General features: G+C 42.9%; 1 protein-coding gene across 1 annotated transcript; it reads right to left on the bottom strand.

Annotated features, from left to right (window-relative positions):
* Positions 1 to 251: 251 nt before the first annotated feature.
* On the bottom strand, positions 252 to 13646 carry LOC118488196. The gene is made up of 2 exons (XM_035985414.1): positions 13600 to 13646; positions 252 to 684 (listed from the first exon to the last, which is right to left on the bottom strand). Exons 1-2 carry the CDS (start codon positions 13644 to 13646, stop codon positions 252 to 254), a joined length of 480 nt encoding a protein of 159 aa, XP_035841307.1.
* Positions 13647 to 23426: the final 9780 nt, after the last annotated feature.

Below are 23426 nucleotides of genomic sequence, written 5' to 3'. Positions count from 1 at the left end.
TGTGCAGGAGATCAATCGAAGATATATGTCTGAGAATTGTGTGCCAAATCTATGAAGATCTTCAATTGGGGATAAGTTAATTACGATTCCAATTGGGTTGCCGACTGATGGAGAGCCTGATGGCGAGCCTGTGCAGGAGATCAATCGAAGATATATGTCTGAGAGTTGTGTGCCTAATCGATGAAGATCTTCAATTAGAGAGAAGTTAATTATGGATTGGAGAGCATATATTGAGAGGCGAAGGATGAGTATCACGGACTCCAAAGTCCCCACAAACGCCAGTTAAACAACCCTTTCACTTCCGGAAGTCCTCTTCTCGCCGTTGCATCCGTCTCCGGCGACTCCTCCACTACCTCATGTTCTTCCTTTGCACATTCTTCAACTAATGAGATGTCGTACGGAGGCGAAACCGAAACCTCTGGCGGAGGATTTAAAGCTTTTCCGGCGAACCTCCGATGACTCGCCTTCTCTTTCTTCTGGTTAGGTTTACGGCCGCGACAGTTAACCTGTTCACTATTGGTAAAGTTTTCTTCAATAGCTTCAATTATTTGATGAATTAGCTCTCGGTTAACAGACGTGTCCCACCGGAACCAGTAGTTCGTGTAATAATCGAAGCAATCGCAGTCGAATACTGGAGATTTGTGTGCGGCCGGAGCTTTCTTCTTATTGTTATTATCAGATGATCTAGGGTTTGTGGAATTATTTTTGTGGAATTATTTTTGACACAAATGATTAAAGTAATGTAACTTGTGATTATTAAACTGGAATTATTTTTGTCCCAAATGATTAAAGTAATGTAACCTGTGATTATTAAGTAAATTAAATGAAATTAATAGGATTCTTATAGGCTGGTGCATTTAAAAGGAATTTTTACATATATCCCCTTATTAAAAGCCCTTATTACATATTTGTCCAATCTTTAAAATCAATTACATATTTCCCCCTTTCTTTATGAAATTACCCTTTTACCCTTTTTCTTAATTTCTTATCTCTTAACTTCAAAATCAATCTAGTCAATACTCTATATGTTGTGATAAATCTTTAAAATGTTTCTTTGAAAAAAAAACGGTCATACCCATTTTATAAAACAAGTGACCTTTTTACATATCTAGTTACTGGTTAAGTTTTAGTTTACATATTTTTTACAACCGACCCATTATACATTTAAATTTTAGTTAACTACACTAACAATTTACGTTAAAATATTGATTATCTAAAATATCTTATATAAAAAACATATTGTTATACAATATACCTTTGTTTTTTTCAAGTCGTAATCAATTTTTCTTTAGCCTAAATCTTAGTTCGATCATCAACATTTTAATTGTTTTGAAGCAGGAGCTAAATTTCCATTTTTTTTGTGTAATGCTATTTCAGAAATCTAATTGTCATGTTTTAAACATTCAAAATAATATTGAAAAAACTGTTTTACAGCAAAAGTAAATTTTTAAACCATGGTCGCATGACTGTTTTCTTAAAAAAAATAATGCTTAAGAGCTATGACGTATTATATATAAGCAAAACTTTCAATTTTCACATAACAGAGGCAGAAGCTTATAAAAAAATAGGCAGGGCTTATAAAAAAATGAATTCATATCATTAGGTTAATATCTTATTTGTAAACAATTATATTACACATTAAATCATAAAATATGTAAGTAATGGTATTAGAAAGGGGAAAAATGTAATAATCATTTAATAAGTTCATTAAGGGTAAAATAGTAATTCAATAGGAGTGATTTTAATAAAATGGGTAAATATGTAATATGTATGGTTTAAAAGGGGGAAATATGTAATTGATTTTATGGGTTGGGTATATATGTAATAAATGATCTTAGGAGGGAGATATATGTAAATGACCTCATTTAAAACAACCATAAATTTTGGTTTTAAAATAGAACATATAACTAAACTTTAGAATATATATAGATTATCAGTAACCGATTTTTATGTATTGCAAATTGATTTAAACTAGAATTACCACCCGCCGCAATGCGGCGGGAATTCATTAGTTATATATCAAATTAGATAAAAGTCAAATGTCTCTTACATGACCGTGAACCTGTGTGTAAAATATAAAAAGAATAACTAAGTTGATCTTTGACCCGTGCGTTGCGACAAACTTATCAAACTGGGGAAATAGATGCTCTGCGAAAGGTCTGTTAAACGGGAAAAAATAGATGAAAAACCGTTGAAACCGCACACGCACGTTGCGGCGTGTTAACTTAGAACGAAACGTTAAACGGAAAACTTGCGAAAGATGAAAAGTATAAGGGACCAAAGTTGAATGTTAAAAAATGTTGGGGTTAAATTGCAAATGATGTAAAATTTTGAGTTAAAAGTAAAAATAAAAAATCAAAGTGGTTAAATTGTAAAAGATAGAAACTTTTGAATTATAATTGAAAAACCAAACTAATCAAAAGGTTTCAAATTAAAAGAATGAAACCTTAAACTTAAATTGTCAAAACTTTAAACTTTAGGGTTAGAAAAAGGAAAAATCCAATTTTTTTTTGAAAAACTCCCAAAACCTATGGTACAACTTCCATATACATATATATGTTGCTTATTTATAGTTTGTAATTCCTTACACTAAATAATTGCAAAAGAAATAAGCAACTATCGTAGGATATGACTTGATCATTAGAATATAGTTCGGATGTGTTATATAAAACAATATGCTAAACAATGAAAAATTACAAATAATTATGTGTTCATGTGATATCGAGTTTCAATCACGATCCGTAAGCTAGTTTTTCAAACTCCGGTTGACAAGCCGCATGTGTGGAGATGAGTTGTTTTTATGATCGTCCGGAGATGGCCTTCGGGTTTTTCATGGACCAGACAAGTTCACTAAGTTGATGGTTTGTATACGCTGAACGATTGCGACAACAACAAATTTCTTTCGATTTTACGATTCAAGAACAAAAACATGTTGCAGCCTCACCTTCGTTTGACAAGCGAACAGATCTGTTATTTTCAATCGACCGTTGAATTACAACAATCAGGTAACCAACCGAACCATATTTTAGAATTTATGAGTGTTAGATTACATATATATATATATATTATGTTTTATCTTGTTCCGGCGACTGAGTTTGTTGACCGGAAAACTGAGCAACGCCGATGATGCCTGGTGGGGTTTTCGCTTGCGTATAATGCGTCGCCGGAAATAATAAACGACCACCGCTTTAATGGCGGTCGTTGAACAAACACTCCGTATTTATTTCATTATTAAAATATCGGTTTTCCAAATAATATCAATCAAACACATTTAATATATTAAGCTTCATGTATTGTTTTGTGAAGGTGTATTTATTGTCGGTTATTATATATAGATAAATATATAACAGAACCATATATTGTTACCTTTCAAAAAAAAAAAAACACATATCTAGTTGTGAGTTAGGTTGACTTAGTCAACGTTACTGTTTATGTTATTCACTTTTTAGTAAACTAGTGTTTTTCAATGACGCGCGTTGCGCGAAAGGCATTGGTGTTTTCGACCGACATCATTCTTCAAATGATTCGAGATAAACGATGCGTAACCAGCCATATCCGGCATCGTGGAGTGTATTAAAAAGGGAGCAATTGGACGATTGGATGTTGGGCTAGGTGTTTCTTGGAATGCCCACGGATTGTTCGGGTCAAAACCACGATTATGAGGATTCATTTTTCGTATTGTGGTTGGATGAGATTTTTTTTTTTTAAATAAGATAGAGATGATTATAAAAGAGGTGGAGTAGTTGTGGTAAAAAAATGAATAGAAGTGTGATTATTTATAGTGAATATTTTTTTAAACACATAGCCGTTGGCCAATGGCTAGCCCAAACGGCTAGTTGTCTTGGCCATTGAGATCCCGCCATGTCATCTTGATAGCATCGGCCAACGCCCGGGCTGAAACCCCCGCCCAAGGGGCCACGCCGAAACCCAAGCCCACCCGGGATGGTGACTTGGGCGTTTGTACCCAACCCACGCCACAACCCCCGTCCTCGGGCTGAAACACCCGCCCAAGGGTCCACGCCGAAACCTAAGCCCACCCAGGGTGGTGACTTGGGCGTTTGTACCCAACCCACGCCACAACCCCCGCCCCATACCCCATATTGTAAAAAAATGAATAGAAGTGTGAGTATTTATAGTGAATAATTTTTTTTAAACACATAGCTGTCGGCCAACAGCTGCTTGTCTTGGCTGATGAGATCCCGCCATGTCATCTTGATAGCCCCGTCCAACGCCCGGGCTGAAACCCCCGCCCCAAGGGGCCACGCCGAAACCCAAGCCTACCCGGGGTGATGACTTGGGCGTTTGTACCCAACCCACGCCACAACCCCGCTCCATACCCCATATTCTAATATACCATAAACTCACTGTTCATTTAGTTTGATTTTTATTATATATGAAACTGTTCATTTAGTTTGATTTTTATTATATATGAATATATATGAATATGAATTCCTAAACTAATTATTTTCAAAACATTGCTTAAATCTAGTAATATTGATTTTTCAACGCCAATTATAATAAAGATATATATGTTATACATGGTTAATGACACTATCTATGGATATAATTCTAGTATCACAAGGTTTATTATTGTTTATTATTTACGATACTTACTATGTATATATAGCAAGTTGCTTCTTACTTAACAAACGCTTATCACATTGAAATTGTTAACGAAAATGATATAAAATACCTCATAAACTATATTTGTGAATGGTTATGCCATAGTAGATTGATACATGAATGAAAAAGACATATTTCATAAAATTTTAATACATCTTGATTTATGTAGTGACATATTATAAGTGTCATGTATTATATAATTTAACTTTATAATATATGATGTATTTATATGCTAATATATTCATTATATGTAATACTCCATGAATCATTAAAAACATAAAGTTATGTTTTGTTATTACTTTCATGATATAGAATCAATATATTTAAATGTAACACTCACAGTGTCATATTCACGGAATCTCATTATCATTTTATAGAAGGTCATAAGATTTAGATCGATAGATCTTACAAAGCCCGTCATGTAAATATATATCTCACTTTACATTCAAGATTCTTTATAATGAAAAAAAAGAGATAAAAGATTTTTATATGTCACACTTGAGATATGTTCCTGGAGTAACAATATCTCTAAGAAAATATGAATAATTTGAAACGATTTCATACCGTGTGACTGAGTAAAGAATGAAATTCCATGAAAATTTTCATATTTTATCTCATTCCCTGAAGTGAATCTGATTACATATTGATCAGTGTAAAGATAGTAATCATGGAGATAATTGGGAAGCTTGTTTGGTTTTACTATGATCCATGAAAGGGATATGTATTGACCATTGTGATTGTTGACATAATTGAGAAAATTGTAATGATGGTCATATTATATTAAAGTGAGACCGCCCATCAGAATTGCAACGATGATTATGTTAATAATGAGACTGACCACCATAAGTGGCAAATAAAGATAGTGATTATATGAGAATAATATGTCGAAAGGATGGATATATGTCTTATGTCTTGTGCATAAGTGTAAGTAATACATTACGATCATAAACTAGAAGTTTATAGGTCATGATATTTGATTGGCATGACCGGTTAGACCACACCGAGTCAACAATGATGTGAATTGTATTGAAGAACTAGAAGATTCTTCAAGTTGGTAATTAGCATGCAATATTTTCTCTCAAGGGAAATTCATTATTTACCAACCAAAGTAGGGTGAGAATCCCTAAATATCCTGGAAGTGATTAAAGGATATGCATATCCCAACGTGATACCATTTACTGTTTTAAATCGATGCATCGTCTAAATGGTTATGAAATCCACAACCTGAAGTTTTGTGATTGTGGCTTAGCTAATGTGCTAGCAAGCGTATTAATCCAGATTGGTATATTTATTTTGGTAATAACGATGAATTCAATTCCCAAGTTATTAATCATTATTGGAAGAAAATATTGAACTACATATAGCTTATGTTTATACAAGAATTGCTTTGTTGAGATGATCACTAAACGTCTACTATTGATTACAAAGCCAATGATCATGAGATGAGCAAAAGTTCAGTTAGGTACATGTAATTTTATATATAGTACCATTAATTCACATCAAGCCAATAAATTATAGTTCTCCCCATATATTTGGTTTTTGGTCAGTAACCAAATATGTCTCATCAAAGATTTTGGTTGTGCGACATATATTGAAACTCATCCACCACACCACACAAAGATGGGACTTCTAAAAAGTTTGAGAATATGTTGGGTATAAATAATCGTCTATGATTGAATACTTGAAGCCATTAGTGAGAAATTTGTTTATGGCTCATTGGTTTTTCACTTTAGTGAATGAATGTGCCCAACATTAGGGGGAGATAACAAGCAGTTGGAAAGTAAAAAGTGAAATGAATTATCATGTCATCTTGATCCTCAGACTATAAACTATGAACTAAAAGTTCAAAGTATAATTCATTTACCAATTTTAAAGAATAAATTACCAGACGAGTTCACTGACCTAAATAGAGTGACTAAGTAAGTCACATAATCAACCGCTTATGCTCCATTTATGTTTGTGTCCCAGAAGGACAACCACATATTTTCTAATGAGTCTATTGCACGCCTGAAGCGTGGTAAACTAGTCGATTCCAGTAATATAATTCCTCGAAAGTTGGAGCAACTAATTAAGATGGTCAAGTCGAGGTGATATTAAAAAGGTCTCCTGAAGAGACAGTAGACATGATGGTTCAAGAAGAACCTCAGGTACCTGGAAATAAAGAGATCTCGATAAGTTGTATCATGTCTAAGATATGTACGGAATCGAAATAAAAATCGACGTCGTTATACTTTTGTATATAATGTAGCGCTTAAAATGATTAAACGATGAGGATCAAGATTGAGATCTTCCTATGAATGTAAACATAGAAATGATTGGCCATAAATGAAAAGATGCAAATAAGGCAGAGTTGAATTCTCTGTTGAAATGGAAAGTTTTTGGATCACTAGTCCATGCAACTAAAGTTGTAAGATGTGTTGGATACAAATGGGTCTTTTATGCAAGTTATGAATTGAAAATAACATTAAGTTATTTTAAGAAAAAATGGTGGCACAAGATTTTTGCAAATAATTGATTAATGAGGAGACACATTCTGTAGTGGTGGATACAATGACTTTCCAATATCTTATTAGTCTGGTAATATAAAGAGAGAATTGATATGTGTCTTATGAATGTTATGTATCACTTGATACTGAAAGTTTACATGAAAGTCCTGAAGGATTAAATTATATAAGTCATGTAAAGTAAGTTTTCGAGAACAATGTGATCATTGTATACATATTCGGATTTGAATATGTTATGATTTTTTACATGTTGGATATAATTGGAACTCCTGATGAGTTTCTAAAGCAATTGAGTGTCTTAAAAAGTTAATTGAAACATCTTAACGATGTAATACTTGTGCACCAAGAAACATACATAGAAAACGTGTACTCGATGATTGTGATATCTCAATAAATAGTGTACACGCATGGTACAATATTGATTTTGGAGATAAAAGCAAGTGTTTATGACATTTGTGCATATGATACAAATCTATATGTGTTATACGGGTAAGTTTATGTAACACAACTCATGAAGAGTGAATGCACATGCATATTTGGATAAGATGGGAAGAATTCCCTCATGGATTGATAATGCTAGACGCATTGATATAAAAACCTTAAGGACATACTATATAAAGTTGACAAAATATGTATGGACTAAAACCGTCGGGTCGAGTTTTGTACAACTCGAGATATTCGCATATAGAGGTATATAAGTTTGATTAAATTAGCCATGTTTTATCCATATTCTGCTTTTAAAAGCTCACTATAATCGCAGTTTACAGTGATGATGTGTAGGCATCATCGAGAGAAACTGTCGAGCTTTAAGATGGAGAATTTTTGAATGACATTGGCACAGTCTAATTATTACTCGAACTGCAGTTCGAGTATATATGTAATTATATTTTATCAATCCCTCAAGTACATCTAGAAGATGATGTTGGGATATTTTAATATGGGCATAGTTGAACCTTAAATGATGTTAAAGGTTCTTAAGTCACTTGTTATAAGAAATGCTTATTATCATCTCCTACCAAAGTAGATATTCTCATTCTAGAAGTACCGTCGTGAAATGCATATGTGCATTAATATGTTTTGCTAGCTATGTATGGTTATAATATCTTTCACTTGGGCTAATTGTCATGATATAGTCTTTGTTAAACGAAGAGATATTGAAATGAGTTCAAAGAAATATTTCAGGTATAAACGATATTTGATTATATTTTACTAACCCATCAAAACAAGCTTGGTTAGTCTTATGATGCAGGAATATAACAAAACACAGTCATGGACATATGATATTTTTGGAGACACCTAAAGTCTCGTTAGAAGATTGTACAACATTGCTCAACATAAATGATTGCACATTAAAGGATGGAGCGATGAATAATTGGCTACAAAAGCTTTGATCGACTTTCAAGGAGGATGGACACACGTCACTTAAAGGATACATGTTAAAATGAGGGGGAGACTTATTCAAGTTGCACTCTTTTTCCCTCACTAAGTTTGATCACATTTGACTTTTCTTAGTAAGGTTTTTAATGAGGCAACATATATGATCCAGAAGTATCATGAGAAGAAAATACGCGTTGCACTCTTTTTCCCTTAACTCAGGTTTTGTCCCACTGGGTTTTCCTAGCAAGGTTTTTACGAGGCAGCATCTCAAAGCGTATTAAGTTGATAACCAAGGGGGAGTGTTATAAATATATTATAATATTATGGTTATCAACTATTAAAATAGACTGACTTCTTCTCCAAGTTTTCTTCTTATATATATACTACATTGTATCTCTTGTATTAGCGAAATTCATCACATCGGGATACACAAGTCTCCAACCCGAGAAAAACCTCATCTAGGGCCGAAACCCGTGAACACTCGTCCGAAGGCACGACAGTGCGGTGATGTGAAACCCGCTTAGTTCAAGGATCGAACTAGCGATCATCGCCTAGTCTCCCATCATCACCAAGTAGTGGCGGACCCAGGATTTTTTTCTAATGGGGTCCATTTTTTTTTCGGTGTTCAAAATTTTTATAACAAAACGTTAAAATTTCCGGGTCGGTCCTCCTTCGGGTCGGGTCAGAACGAGATTTAAATTAGATTTTAAAAAAATAGAAAAAATTGACTATACAAGTATTGAACTCATGACCTCTTGTTGGTAAAGAGGAGGATTTACCACTACACTAGCTTTGCTTTTCTTCCTATGTTGTACACTTAATTGTATTTATGGGGTCCTTATAAAATTTAATATATCGGATCTACTAATTTTTAAAAAACATTGGGGTCCAGGGACCGTGGCCTGCTCTGTATGGGTCTGCCCCTGTCACCAGGTGCCGCATAAAATAATGGGGAGAGTAGTAATCAAACTTGGGTCCCTTAGAACACCAAATCTCTCCCATACCACTCCACCACCACCTCATTGGCTGATGACTTGTATACTAGTATTCATCCTAGGGAAAAATTAATGTAGAAACACTTTTAAAAATAAGTATGTACCAATGACGAAGTTAAAACTATATAAAACATTATATTAAAAAAATACATTGAAACGCAGATAAAAAATGCGTACGTCACAACGCATATTTGAAATTATATAAAACGTTATATTTTAAAAGTTAAAAAAAGATGAGAGTCATGAGTGACCAAATGCAAAAGTATAGGGTTTAAAAGGTTTGAAATTATATAAAACGTTATATTTTAAAAGTTAAAAAAAGATGAGAGTCATGAGTGACCAAATGCAAAAGTATAGGGTTTAAAAGGTAAGTGTAGTTAAAGTGTAAATTTAATCATTCTTGCTTGCTTGGGGAAGGTAATATGAGTTCAAGCCGAGTATTGGTAATCCTAGTCTCATGTATTGGATTAAAAAAATAATGTGTTACTCCGACACAATACTCATCCAGTATTTGTCAGTTAATTACCTATCGGGTATCGAGCTTATCCGTTAGTTTGTTAAAAGAAATACTCGTTGAAATTTTTAAGTACATTCTGTTACTATTGTAATAATTAGTGATAACATTTTTTATATAACAAATATTACAAGTTAAAATATGAGACATTACATACATATAAATAGGGATATTGGATTTAAATAACCACAATTTTCACCAATTGGTCGATCACACTCCCAACTGTCGATTTGTACACCAACACTCCCAACTGTCGATTTGTATACCAACACTCCCAACTTGAACTTATTGGCCGATAACACTCCCTAACTAACTGAACCTTAACCCAGTTAGTTTTTGCTGACGTGACATCTGATGTGGCCCTTTTTGCTGACGTGGCAGCTGACGTGACATTTTTATGATGTGGCCGCTGACATGACATTTTTATGATGTGGCTGCTGACGTGACATTTTTTGATGATGTGACAGTTGACATGGCATTTTTGATGATATGTCAGCTCACATCAACTAACTGGGTTAAGGTTTAGTTAGTTAGGGAGTGTTATCGGCCAATAAGTTTGATGAAACAATGGTTAACCGGGCAGGGTTAACACACTGGTCTCGTCAAGAAGGGTTAATCCCTTCCTCTCGAGGATCGCTGGCTGGATCACCGGTGGTTGATCTCCTGCACAAGGAAACAAGCCGTGACTCGTAACAAGGAGGATGGGGTGGGGGGTGCTCCTTGTTACCACTCTCCGGCGTGAGAATCAGTAGTTTGCTTGGGAAGCAAAGTAAGATAGTAGTAGTAGTGAGAGAGTTGTGAAGAGATACCTCAAACCTGGTTTGGGGTTGGTATTTATAGCCGAGGAGTGAAGGAGGATGATGATGGATGGACTGACGACGTGCTGCACCTTTTCAGGTGTGTCAGGCTTGTCGGTTATGGAGGTTACGCCACGTCAGTCCATTGCTTACGTAGCTCTGACAGGTAACTGCCATTGGTGCCACTTGCACTGTGGTGTCAGTACCACTTGCTTGAGTGCATAGGATGCGGTGCAAGCCGCATCGCTACGTGCAGTAACATCTGAAGTTACCGCGTCTCCTACTTGTGATCAAGGAATACGCGAGATGCGGTGCTAGCCGCATCGTCGTCTTGCCTGCATCCCTTGTCGTGACGAAAATGCCCGTATGGTGCGGTGTCAGCCGCACCGCTACGTTCATCTTCTTCTATGCCTAAGGTAAGGCTTTCCTGTATTGATAGAAGTGTTCACTGGATGCGGTGCGATGCCGCATCGCTGTGAATACTTCCGTTTTCATACACCAGATGTGATGCTATGTCGCATCATTCTACCGTTCTCATGTTCCATGTAAGTCCTCCTTCGTTACTAGATAGATTGGATTCAACCCTTGTGCCGACGCGTTCCCGCATGGGCACAAGTAGGTTGTTAGCTAGTGGGGGTTTTGATAAGGGTAATGGTCACTCGCGGTCGATGCTGACGCGAGATCTGGGACCATACCCCTTCAAGTCCCCCCAGTCTAGTGTTGCTGCCACATACAAGTTGTATGTGGGAGGAGTACTGGACTATGGTGTTTGGAAGGTAGTTTGGAGTCAGGAGAAGATCCTAGACCATGTGTGGTCTTTTCTGTATGTAAATCAAGCTGGAGGTCTGGAAGGGTCATCTGACGCCTCTTCCGTATCGGTGAAGGAATCTTCGTCTGATGCGAGATTCTCAGCCGATTTATGTCACCAGGTGGCTTGCCACCTGTTGTTGTGCCGAAGGTCTCTTGGAGACCTTGTTAGTAATGCTGCACAAACTTCGAACCAACCTCTGAGATGGTGGTTTGAAGGTATGTGGAGGTTTCCCATCCTTTAAAGGTGGTCTTTTCTTCATACCAATTGTTGAATTGGTGCATGAAGAAGAAAAGAAACTTTTGGACCAATCTTTGAGACTGGGATCAAAAGTTGTTGATGCTTGCAAGTGCTTTGCTCAAGCTCTATGTTCAGCATCTAGTTATGAGACGACGATCCCTTTTTTGTTGGGTTTTCGTGTTTGTCGTCATAGCTCTCTAGTAACCGCACGTTCTTTGCGGTTACCTCGTTGCGTCATTGTTGGCCATGTTTGGTCGAACAATGTATATTCGTACTATGGGTAAATAAACATGGTCATAGGCAAGGGTATGCCCACCATTGTTTATTCTATGCGGCCCATAGTCGGGCAAACAAAGTCATAAGCTGACTTGTTACCGCTGTTCGGACGCTTGTTGTTCGACGAGGGTTCGGTTAGAGCGCTTATCTGCGTTCGTTTTGGAACCACTTACCTTCCCGCTCCAATACCGAGTTTGCCTTGCAGTAGCATTGCTCGGTGATGTGGAGTGAGCTTGGCTCTTCCGTAGCAACCACTCTGCGGAAGCTATGGTTATGTCCGTAGCTCCTCGTGAGTGTCTGTGGTTTTGCATTACCACATTTGCTCGAAGCGGGTGTGGCTCGGATGTAGCTCTTGAAGGTTCAGGAGACAGGGTTGCTGATGTGCGTTCGCGTGCATTCCCTTCCTTCCTTTTGTTAAAGAAGGTGTTCATGTACCCTCTGCGGTTGTGAACCAGACAGGAGGGATTTGAAGCTTGAAGAGAATGAAGGCAATGCGGTTCCCCTGTGTCTGAGATGCGGTTCAGTCCAACGGACAACGCTGGTTCTGAGCATCTGACACACCTGAACGGGCTCGTGTGTGTCATGTCCGCATATTCCACGTGTGCTCGTGGGTAGTGCGGATAGGTATTATACCCCCTTCTAGTGTAGAGATATATATTTTTATCTATTTTCAGGGGTATGTTAAAAAACGACATGCGGTATGGGTTATGGTGCGGTATACCAGAGAAACCGCATGCCGCTTATAATTGGATAATGTAGTCGCTTTTTGTTGCATACGTGGCTGATCTCACGTGTGAGTTGGTGGAAGTTGGTGAGATCTTCCTGGCATGTGCTGAAATGAAAGGACGTTTGCACTGCCCGAGGCATTAAATGCACTGTAGCGAAGAGTGTAAACGTCTCTTGTGTCAGGCGCGTGGGCGGCCACGCGCGCGTGATAACCGTCAGCGGAAACGGCGCTCGACACGTGGTGTCATACGATTCGCCCTTTTTGAACGTGATCATTTGTTTTCTCCCTCCGCATTAATTGCGATGGGTATATAAGGGGAAACCGTTCGTGGTTTCCCCTCACTTGTTCGAAATTTCAAAAATTTGCCGGTGAGAGAATCTTTTCTTTGTCTTCTCCGACGATATTTCTTGAAGTTCCGGTGAGGTTTTTAGTTTTTCTGTTCACCATCTTTTGTTTCTTTGATATTCTTGATGGCTGAACCATCTAGTCCACACAATGTGGAGGGTGAAAACCCTAAACAGCCGGTAGTGGCTGAAGAAGAAGAAGAGGTGGCTGCCGGTGGTGGATTACCGGCGTTAAAGTGGACCAGAAAAAGCTTTGATCGTCTTATGCTTGATGTCCAAATGCCCCCTGAGTATGGGGCAATGTACCCATCTGAAGGTGACACCGGTGCCGACGCTCCGGCCGGTTACGTGACCATGTGGTCGGACTTTTTTGGTGACTGCAATCTCCGGTTACCTCTGACCGTTTTTGTTGTCGAGGTTTTGGAGTGGTACAAGGTCCATATCTCTCAAATGAGTCCGTTTGGTATGATTCGGATTCGAAATTTCGAGTTCACCTTCCGTGCTCTTGGCATAGAGCCCACCGTTGGAGATTTCCGACGGTTTTATCAAATGACGGTGTCCTTGGGGTTCTTTTCGTTCCGTCAGCGGGATTATACTCCCAAGCTGATGACTCCCCCCAAGGGGATGACGATGTGGAAGAAGAAGTTCTTTTACATCAAGGCTGCTGCCATTGTTGCGAGGATGACGTTCCGGAATGTGACTGAGACGATCATCGCAGAGACCATTGCGGTCCCCAGTGTTAAGACGGTGGAGTGGTTTCCGCAGCTTCAGACTATTGAGTCTGTGAAGCTGACCAACACGCAACTGTGGTTGTTGCGTATGATGTTGACGAGGAGGAACAAGAACTCGAGACCCGTGGTGCGGGAGAAAAGCGGTGGTACGTACTCTTCATGTGTTTAAGTTCCCTATTCTTTTTTTTGCGGTACTGACTTTATGTTTGCTATCAGAGGATGCTCCCGCATGGAGGATGTTTGCCCCGGATTTCCTTGGTACGGTTGAGACCGTATTTTGTGCGGACAGTGAGGAGGATCATAATGCTATCATCCGTAGTAACTTCTGGGTGCCTACTGAGGCCGCACTGGCAGTTGAGTCGCCGCCAGGCAAAGGTATAATTTGGAAGCGTTTTGACTTGTGATGATAATGTTGGTTTATTGACTCACCCTTTGGATTGATTCCATGCAGGTGATCTTGGGGCCTTAGGGGACCCCGAAGCGAAAGGTGTGCCAAAGAGGCAAACTGTGAAGGGCGTGCGCTTTCGCCAAAAGAAGATAAAGGAGGTCACTACTGTGCCTCATCTGGTGCCGCAGGCGGCATGTATCTCTCACTCCTCTTTTCGTCGACACAAGGATTATGTGATAGTATCTGATACTCTTGAGGGTTTGGGTACAGCCTCGGGGTCGCGTTCTGGTGCTGCGAAGAAGCAGGCAGAAGAGACGGCCGCGGGAGGGACAGCTGCGGGTCCCCCTGTGATTGGTGAGAAGAGAAGGCCAGAGCAGAAAGCTGCTGGTGGTGTTGAAACCAAACGTCGGAGACTGGTAACCAAAAGGTCTGCTCCGACGCAGAAAAAACCTGCGGTTATCATTGGTAAGTGTAGGCTAGCTTGTCTTAACTGTTATGTGTAACTTGTTTTGATAGCTATTTGACGTTGTTTTTTGCAGAGCCTCAAGATGAAGATTTTTCTATCTTTGATGCTCCGGAGTCACCCCCGCGTGCCACGGATGCGGGTGCGACTGAAGTGCCATCGACACCCCCTGCCAAGGTGGTGTCGGAGTCGACGGTGCGGACAGAGGGTACCGCAGAGAATGCTGCGACCCAGATATTTGACACTGTTGACTCGTCTAACAATCTGATTTCTCCCAATGAGGGAGACAATTTGAGTGTGCGGTTCGCTGATACTGGGAAGCAACAGTCTGATGCCGAACCGCAAAAAACTGGCGCTGAAACGCGGCAGCATGATGCTGAGCCGCAGAAGTCTCCTGTTGATAAGGGTACCGGCTCGTCTGCCGGTGGTGCGGGGTATGATGGGCCTCCAATTCAGCCTGGGGAGTCTGAGTTGGAGTACTACTACCGCACCTACACCCAGGGTCGCAGTACTGTGTATCACCGACCCCCCTGGACTGTTATGCAGGGGGATGATATTTCCAATGACCCTTCGGCATGCAAGGAGATTCTGGGTGGTCTAGGCACCCCTTTTGAGGTTGAGCGAGCCCGCGCTGCGCCCCGTGAGCTGCGCATAAACCAGCTCTCAACAATGTTAGTAGGGTCTTCTATTGTGGCGAATGCCATCTTGGAAGACTACAAGGTGTTGGGTCGCCGCGAGGAGGAGGCTGCTCGTATGCGGGCGGAAGCGGAAAAGTTGGTCCAGGCTGCTCGTGCGGGTGTGGAGCAGCTCGAGAAGGACAAGGCTGCTTTTGAGAAGCAGAAACAGACTTCTGAATGGGCTGCCGCTGCCCAGCTGAAACAGGTGCGTACCCTTGCTAAACTTCTTGCTGATGAGCGCAAGAGTTGGAATGAAAAAACGTCCAATGAGCGCAAGAAGTGGAATGCATCTTGGGCCAAGCAGAATGACATTCTGTTTCATGCTCGGCAGGAGTTGACAAATGCCAAGGCAGCGAACGCTACCTTGAGCCAGGAGAAAGCTGCGGCTGAGGCCATTTCTGTTAAAGCGCTGCAGGCGAAGGCCGACGCTCTGAAGGCGCTTGAAGAGGCCAAAGAAGCCGGGGCTCGTGCCGCGAAAGCCCTTGAGGAGGCTGAAGAGAGGGAGAGCCGTGCTTCTAAGGCTCTTGAAGAGGCGAATGCGGAGCGCATTCGTTTGGACAAAGTTGTTGCCAGCCTGCAGGTATGTTTCTTTAACTGTGTTACTTTCTTCCGTGTTTCGTAAATGTTTATCGTGTAAACTATTTACTATTTTTTGACAGGCTGAGGTTCAGGCCCGGGAGGCCGCGGTTACAGACCTTACTGCCCGCGTGTCTGTTGCGGAGAAGCGGGCTGACGCCGCTGCTGAGGCCAAGGATGCCTTGGTGTCCTCTTTTAACCAGCTGGAGGCTGACCGTGAGTGGTTGCGGACTCACGGCATCGCGCGTGTAAGTATCCGTTGCCTCTACATTTGCTTGGATTAGTATCCAAGACTTATGATCCTTTTATTGCAGATTGTTGAGGCTATCATGAATGCCCCTGAGACCGCATCTGGTTTGGACCTGGTTAAGGAACGTGCGCGCGATGCTGGCTTTAAAGCTGGTTATAACCGCTGCATTGGGCATATCAATGTATTATCCGCAGGCGGTTATACTGATAAGCAATCCGGGTTCCGTGATGTGGATACCGAAGGTCGCCTGAAAGCGGTCGTAGCCTCCTTTTATGATACGCCTCTCTCCTGTGTAGGGGAGCTGGACGATTGTTTGGAGGCTGCGGACTATGTAGATCGGCTACGAATGCTCTATGCCGATGCGGAAGAGGAAGAACCCGCTGGTGGTGCCGGAGGAGATGCGGGAACCAGCGGCACAAAATAGGATTTAGGTTGGCAAGCGTGCCTCCTTTTTGTTTTCCTCTTGTATAGGATAGGAACTTTATGTAAATCTATTAAGCATCCCGTGGGTGCTTAAAAAATTTTTTGAATATAAAGTTTATTGCTCAGTTTGTACAAGTGTGTTTAATTCTTGCATGTCTGAACGTATGTATGCGTAACTCTACCCATTTATGAACGGGGTCAAGTATACTCCATACTTTTGTTGTATGAGTACGCGTCAATTCTGGTATTTACCGCGTTAGGGTTTTTAGAATTGTGTAAGCTTTGTAAAAACTTATATATCCGGAACTCTACCCATTTGTGAATGGGGTCGAGTGTACTCCATACCTTTGTCGTATGAGTCCGCGTCAATTCCGTTGTTTGCCTTTTTGGGCTCAGGAATTGTGTTAAGTGTTAACAAAAACTTGTTAATCCGGCCGGATAACTATGCAAGTCTTTTTGCCTTTTGCTGGCCTATTACAATATTTGTGTGTGGTTACCACTTTGTATGGGTATCGCGAATGAAGATTTTGCCAATCTGTTTTTGGGATACCGCAAAGTGGAACACGCATTTGTAATAGTAATATCAAACAATAATGTATATAATTGCTTATTTATTTATTTGCAAATGGCCTGCGGCCCGATAGGTTACATAGAGAAATGTAAGAACGTGGCTTACATATAACAACGTCGAAGCTGTTGTGCATTCCATGTGCGTGCGATAGGTTCGCCTTCTAGTGTTTGCAATTTGTACGCGCCTTTCCCTAAGACCTCTTTGATGAGGTAGGGTCCTTCCCACTTGGGGGCAAGTTTGCCTGGGCGCTCAGCATTAGATGCCTCATTGTCGCGTAGGACGTAGTCTCCTGGGTTGAAAGTACAAACGCGGACGCGCGCGTTGTAGTACTTTTCAAGTTTGGATTTATATTTGGCCTCGTTGATGGCAGCGTTTTCACGCCTTTCTTCCAAGAGGTCCAAATCGATCCTGCGTTCCATGTTGTTGTCTAGTTTTTCAATAGCCAACATTCTAGGAGAGGGGAGACCTACTTCTGCGGGGATCACCGCTTCTGAACCGTAGACTAGGCTGAAGGGTGTTTCCCCATTACTTGTTTTTGGGCTTGTACGGTGAGCCCATAAGATACTTGGGAGTTCATCGACCCAGCCACGCCTGGCCGTTCCCAACCGTGCCTTGATCCCTTCGACTAGGCTTTTATTGATACTCTCGACTTGGCCGTTCCCTTGCGGGTGTGCGACTGATGAGAATATGTGCTCAATATGTAGTTCTTTTAGCCATTTTTGGAATTCGTCGGCAGCGAAGTTGGTGCCGTTATCGGTGACAATGCACATTGGTAAACCGAAACGGCAGATGATGTGTTCCCAAATGAACTTCCTTGTTATCATAGCAGTGGTTGAGGCGAGCGGTTTTGCTTCCACCCATTTTGTGAAGTAATCAACCGCTACTATGATAAATTTAACCGCACCTGGAGCGTCAGGGAACGGTCCCACAACGTCAATTGCCCATTTCTGAAAGGGCCATGTGGTTGTGACGGGGACTAAGTTGTTTTTTGGCCGCAAGGTTTTTGGAGCATGACGTTGACAGTCGATGCACTTGCGCAACTCTTTGACGGCGTCCAGGTGCATGCCGGGCCAGTAATACCCGGCATTCATGATTTTGGCCACTACCATGCGTGGTCCAGCATGTATGCCACATATGCCCTCGTGTATCTCTCGAATGAGGTATGTGGCATCCTGGGGGTTGACGCATCGTAGTAGTGGCCCGAGGTATGATTTGCGGTATAAGATACCGTCTCCCATTTGATAATGGCACGCTTTGTATTGTAGTTTGCGTGCTTCTGATTTGCTTTCGGGAGTCACACCTGATTGTAGATATGCGATAATAGGTGTCATCCATGATGTTGAACCGTATTGAATGACGTTAACTTGGCGCAGGGGTACCGAAGGATTTTGCAGGATTTCGATCCGTATCTCCTTTGCCAAGTGTTGGAAGCTGGTAGATGCAAGTTTCGATAGTGCATCTGCGGACTTGTTTTCGCTTCGATTAATATGGCGAATATTGAACGAAGCGAATTTGGATTTTAGTTGCAGGACTTGCTCGAGGTAGAGGATCATGATATCCCCCTTTGCGGCATAGTCGCCGCGTACTTGGCCTGCAACTAACAAAGAGTCGACGTGTGCTTCCAGATGTTGCACGCCGATTTTGACTGCTAAACGTAGCCCCGCTAACAGAGCCTCATATTCTGCCTCGTTGTTTGTGCTTTTAAATTCGAGGCGGATTGCATATGTAAGCTCTTGGCCGTCAGGGCTGACGAGTCGCAGACCTGCACCCGCACCTTCGTCGTTGGAGGCACCATCTGTGAAGAGTGCCCATGTCTCTGAGGAGGGTGGCGTTGGTGCAGGAGTTTGTGCTTCTTCGCATTCTTGGATGCGATTCACCGGTACTTCGGCGGCGAAATCAGCTAAGATCTGGCCTTTAATCGCGGGGCGCGGTTTATAGTGTATCGTGTGCGCGCCCAGCTCGATTGCCCATTTCGCTAATCTCCCAGAGATGTCGGGTTTGGAGAGGATCGGGCCGATCCTGTAATTGGTTAGCACTGTGATTACGTGGTTTACGAAGTAGCGTCGCAACCGTCTTGAAGCGTGCACTAATGCTAGCACCAATTTCTCCATTATTGAGTATCTCGTCTCTGGGTCGTTGAGCATCTTGCTGATGTAATAGATGGGTGTTTGAACCCCCTTTCGCTCCACTATTAATACCGCACCCACCGCGTTATCCGTGGCGGATAGGTATAAGATGAGTGGCTCATCCTTGCGTGGTGCGGTTAGAGTTGGGAGTTGTATCAAACACTCCTTCATTTCCCGGAAGGCCTGTTCAGCCTCTGCGGTCCACTGGAATTGTTCTTTCTTTGAACAGCTCCGCAGGGTCTTGATGAATGGATAAGACTTAGCTGCGTGGTTGGCTAAGAATCTGCTAAGTGCCGCTAGCCTGCCGGCTAGCCTTTGCATATCCTTCATCGATGAAGGCGATGGCATGCGCTCGATCGCCTGGACTTTCTCCGGGTTTACCTTGAATCCATCTTTAGTGACGATAAACCCAAGGAATTTGCCCTCTTCCATTCCAAACGAGCATTTTCCTAGATTGAGCTTTATGTTAACGCTTCGCAGAGTTTGGAATGTTCTTTCAATATCTGTGAGCATGGTATCTTCTTCCATGCTCATGACGACCAGGTCGTCCATGTATATCTCGACACTTTTGCTTATTTGCCCGCGGAAAGTGTCGTTCATCAACTTTTGGTAGGTTGAGCCCGCGTTGCGCAACCCAAACGGCATCTTTGTGTAACAGTAATTTCCGGTGGGAGTCCGGAATGCCGTTTTGTCTTCATCCTCGATTGCCATTTCTACTTGATGGTACCCTTTGTAGCAATCGAGGAAACACTTCCACCTGAATGGTGCGAGATTATCGACTTTTTCATCGATTTCTGGAAGCGCGTAACAGTCCTTGGGGCAGGCTTTGTTAGGGTCTTTGTAATCGACGCACATGCGCCAGCCCCCGGACGGTTTTTCTACCATGACTGGATTGGATAACCACGTCTGGTATTTGACTTCCCGCAGGATGCCTGCGGAGAGCAGTTCTTCGATCTGCTCTTGCATCGCCTGATTTTTAGCGGACCCAAGGTGGCGTTGGCCTTGGATCACTGGCTTAATACCTGGCATGGTATTCAAGTGATGTTGCGCAATATCACGTGGGACCCCGGTCATGTCTGCGGGTGTCCACGCGAAGATGTCTTGGTTTCTGAAGAGAAGCTGCTTTAGTTGCGCTTTGGTGGTCGGGGATAAGGCGTGACCCAATGTGACCTTTTGTTCTGGGTATCTCGCGTTGAGAACCCATTTTTCTGGTTGGTCGTTGGGAGTGGGCCTTGCGACCTTGGTCGGACGTACTTCGTCCGACATCATGACGTCCCTGCGGGCGTAGATTATCGCGACCCCCGATTCGGTTGGGAAACCAACCGCAGAGTGGGGGACCGACGTAATCATATTGAAATCTCCTTGGGATTCTCTCCCGAGGAGTACGTCATATCTGGAGGTGTGAGGTAAAACCATGAAGTTTACCTCTTCTGTCCTTGTGCGGTTTCCGCTGGAAAGACGCACAGGGAAAGTAATCTGGCCTAGGGGAAAGACAGTTTCCCCTGCGAACCCGGTTAACGGGTAATCTACTGCTTGCAACCGATCTTTGTCCTCCTGGTCGAACTGGTTGAAGCATTGTTCGTAGATTATATCAGATGTACTGCCCGGGTCGATGAATAGACGCTCGGTGCAGTAGTGTGCCAGTTGGCCTGAAATGACGACGGCGCGCCTATCGCGCGGTCCGCCTCGGACTTTTGGAAAGACGACTTGCTCGTCTTTCCAGTCACATTCCGGCCTTCTTGCCGCTTTTCGCGGCCTGCCCTTGCCTCCGTGGATCATGTGGGTGGAAGCCACGTGCATGGTTCTCTTCCCGGAGGAGGTACCTTCGCCGTGAGGGGTAATGCGCTTGGTGGGTTTTTGCCCACCTGGCAAAAGGTGTTGCAGTTTCCCCTCCTTTAAGGCGCGTTCAATCTCCAGTCGGAGACTGATGCAGTTGTTGGTGGTGTGGCCCGAGTCCTTGTGGTACTCACAGTAGAGTGTGAGGTCCTGATTTTTCTTGGACTTCATTGGTTGGGCCGGTCGCAAGAACTGTGGGTCCGCAAGGAGGACCTCACTTGGCGACATGGTGATCTCGGTCCAGTTGCGGTCCCGAGATTCTTTTTTTGACGCCCGACTGTCTCGGGCGGGGTTGTAGTTCTTTGGGTCGAACGTGTTGGTTCGCGGGAAGTATGGTTTGGAAATATCGCGATTTCCAACGTCCCAGTTGCGTTTATTGTTACGCTTGGACCCTTGGTGGGATGTTTCGGCTTGGGGCTTTGCCTTTGTCACATGCGGTTCAAGTGACCGCTGTGTCTGGGCGTATGTCTTGACCGCGGTCATGACATCTTCCCATTTTTTGGGCAAGCCCTCCTTGCCAGAGATGGTCATGATCATCTCTCTGTCTTTGACGGCCCGGATGAAGTGGTTTCGTGCCATCTGGTCTGCCACGTCACCTATCTCCAGGCACTCTTTATTATATCGGACGACGAATGCTTCGAGCGATTCGTCGTCCCTTCGCCAGATGTTCATGACGTCCAACGAATCTCGTTCGTGGCGTCGTTGCTGGCAAAAATGGGCGAGGAACTTGGTACGCAAGTCCTCGAATGAATCCAGTGATCCCACTGGCAAAGAATCGAACCATGCCCTGGCCAGGCCCGTAAGGGTCTGGGGGAAAAAATTACACCAAGTGGGTTCATCCCACTGGCCGTTGATACCCGCGCCCATGAAGATGTTCATGTGGTCGTCCGGGTCGGTCGAACCACTGTATTTCCCAACGTTGAATGGGAACTTTGTCGTGGTGACATGGGCGTTGGCAATCCGCATGCCGAACTTGGAATTTTCGGCCGCTGCCTTTGGCCTGTATGGCTCGTTCGCAGGGCGCTTTGCCGCCCTAAGATATGTGTTGCGGGGGTGACTGGGAGGAACATAGTTGCGTCCTCCCGGTCTGCTACTGGTGTCATGCGAATCACCGCGGTAGCTATGGTCGTCGGGGTCGGTATGACCGTACCCTTCAGTGTATGGTTGTGGGCCCAATCGGCTCTGAATGTCTGGGCCGCGTCTGGAGGTTGATCGCCTCCTGTCCTCGCCATGGGGGCCAAGGCGGGTATGTACCGGTCCTCTGGTGTGGGACCCGTATGAGGAATCGTCCTCGTTTAGGGTGTGGACCGAACAGTAAGACGATCCCCGTTCTTCACGTCGGCTTCTTGAAGCCGGGCGTGAATGTATCCTGCCGTCGTATTGTAAAATACGCTCAACAGGGGTGTGCGGTGCTGGGGGAAGCCCAGCTCGTGTATTCGCTTCAGTACAAGCGCGGTTGTATGCTGCGGTCAGCGTGGCTGCCTGCTGCTCGTACCAGGCATGAATGGTCATGCCTGGTGGGATCACAGATGGGAACTGTGATAAGTCATGTCCAAACATAAAGGAGGGACTCCTTTGTGTGGACGTGCCAATGTGTCTGGGTTGGGAGGTCGAGGCATTGACCCCTACCGGAGATGGGATTGGAGGATTTTGGTTATCCGCAATGTTGTTTTGGTGATCAGTCATGATCGTGAGAGAGGAAAAAGGATGGTTTAGAAAATGCTAAGAGTAGCGGTGGGCGCCAATGATGAAACAATGGTTAACCGGGCAGGGTTAACACACTGGTCTCGTCAAGAAGGGTTAATCCCTTCCTCTCGAGGATCGCTGGCTGGATCACCGGTGGTTGATCTCCTGCACAAGGAAACAAGCCGTGACTCGTAACAAGGAGGATGGGGTGGGGGGTGCTCCTTGTTACCACTCTCCGGCGTGAGAATCAGTAGTTTGCTTGGGAAGCAAAGTAAGATAGTAGTAGTAGTGAGAGAGTTGTGAAGAGATACCTCAAACCTGGTTTGGGGTTGGTATTTATAGCCGAGGAGTGAAGGAGGATGATGATGGATGGACTGACGACGTGCTGCACCTTTTCAGGTGTGTCAGGCTTGTCGGTTATGGAGGTTACGCCACGTCAGTCCATTGCTTACGTAGCTCTGACAGGTAACTGCCATTGGTGCCACTTGCACTGT

This window comes from Helianthus annuus, chromosome 16 (assembly GCF_002127325.2).
Source record: "Helianthus annuus cultivar XRQ/B chromosome 16, HanXRQr2.0-SUNRISE, whole genome shotgun sequence".
Lineage (NCBI taxonomy): Eukaryota > Viridiplantae > Streptophyta > Magnoliopsida > Asterales > Asteraceae > Helianthus > Helianthus annuus.
Note: the sequence above shows the minus strand (reverse complement) of the source record. Positions and strands in the feature narration are given on the sequence as shown.

What these genes read in the sequence shown, in the direction of transcription:
- LOC118488196 (XM_035985414.1), bottom strand. Translation starts at nt 13,646, where the DNA reads ATGGACCTTGTACCACTCCAAAACCTCGACAACAAAAACGGTCAGAG. An exon ending in GACAACAAAAACGGTCAGAG is followed by an intron (nt 685 to 13,599) that starts GTAACCGGAGAT and finishes CACAAACCCTAG; the next exon opens with ATCATCTGATAATAACAATA.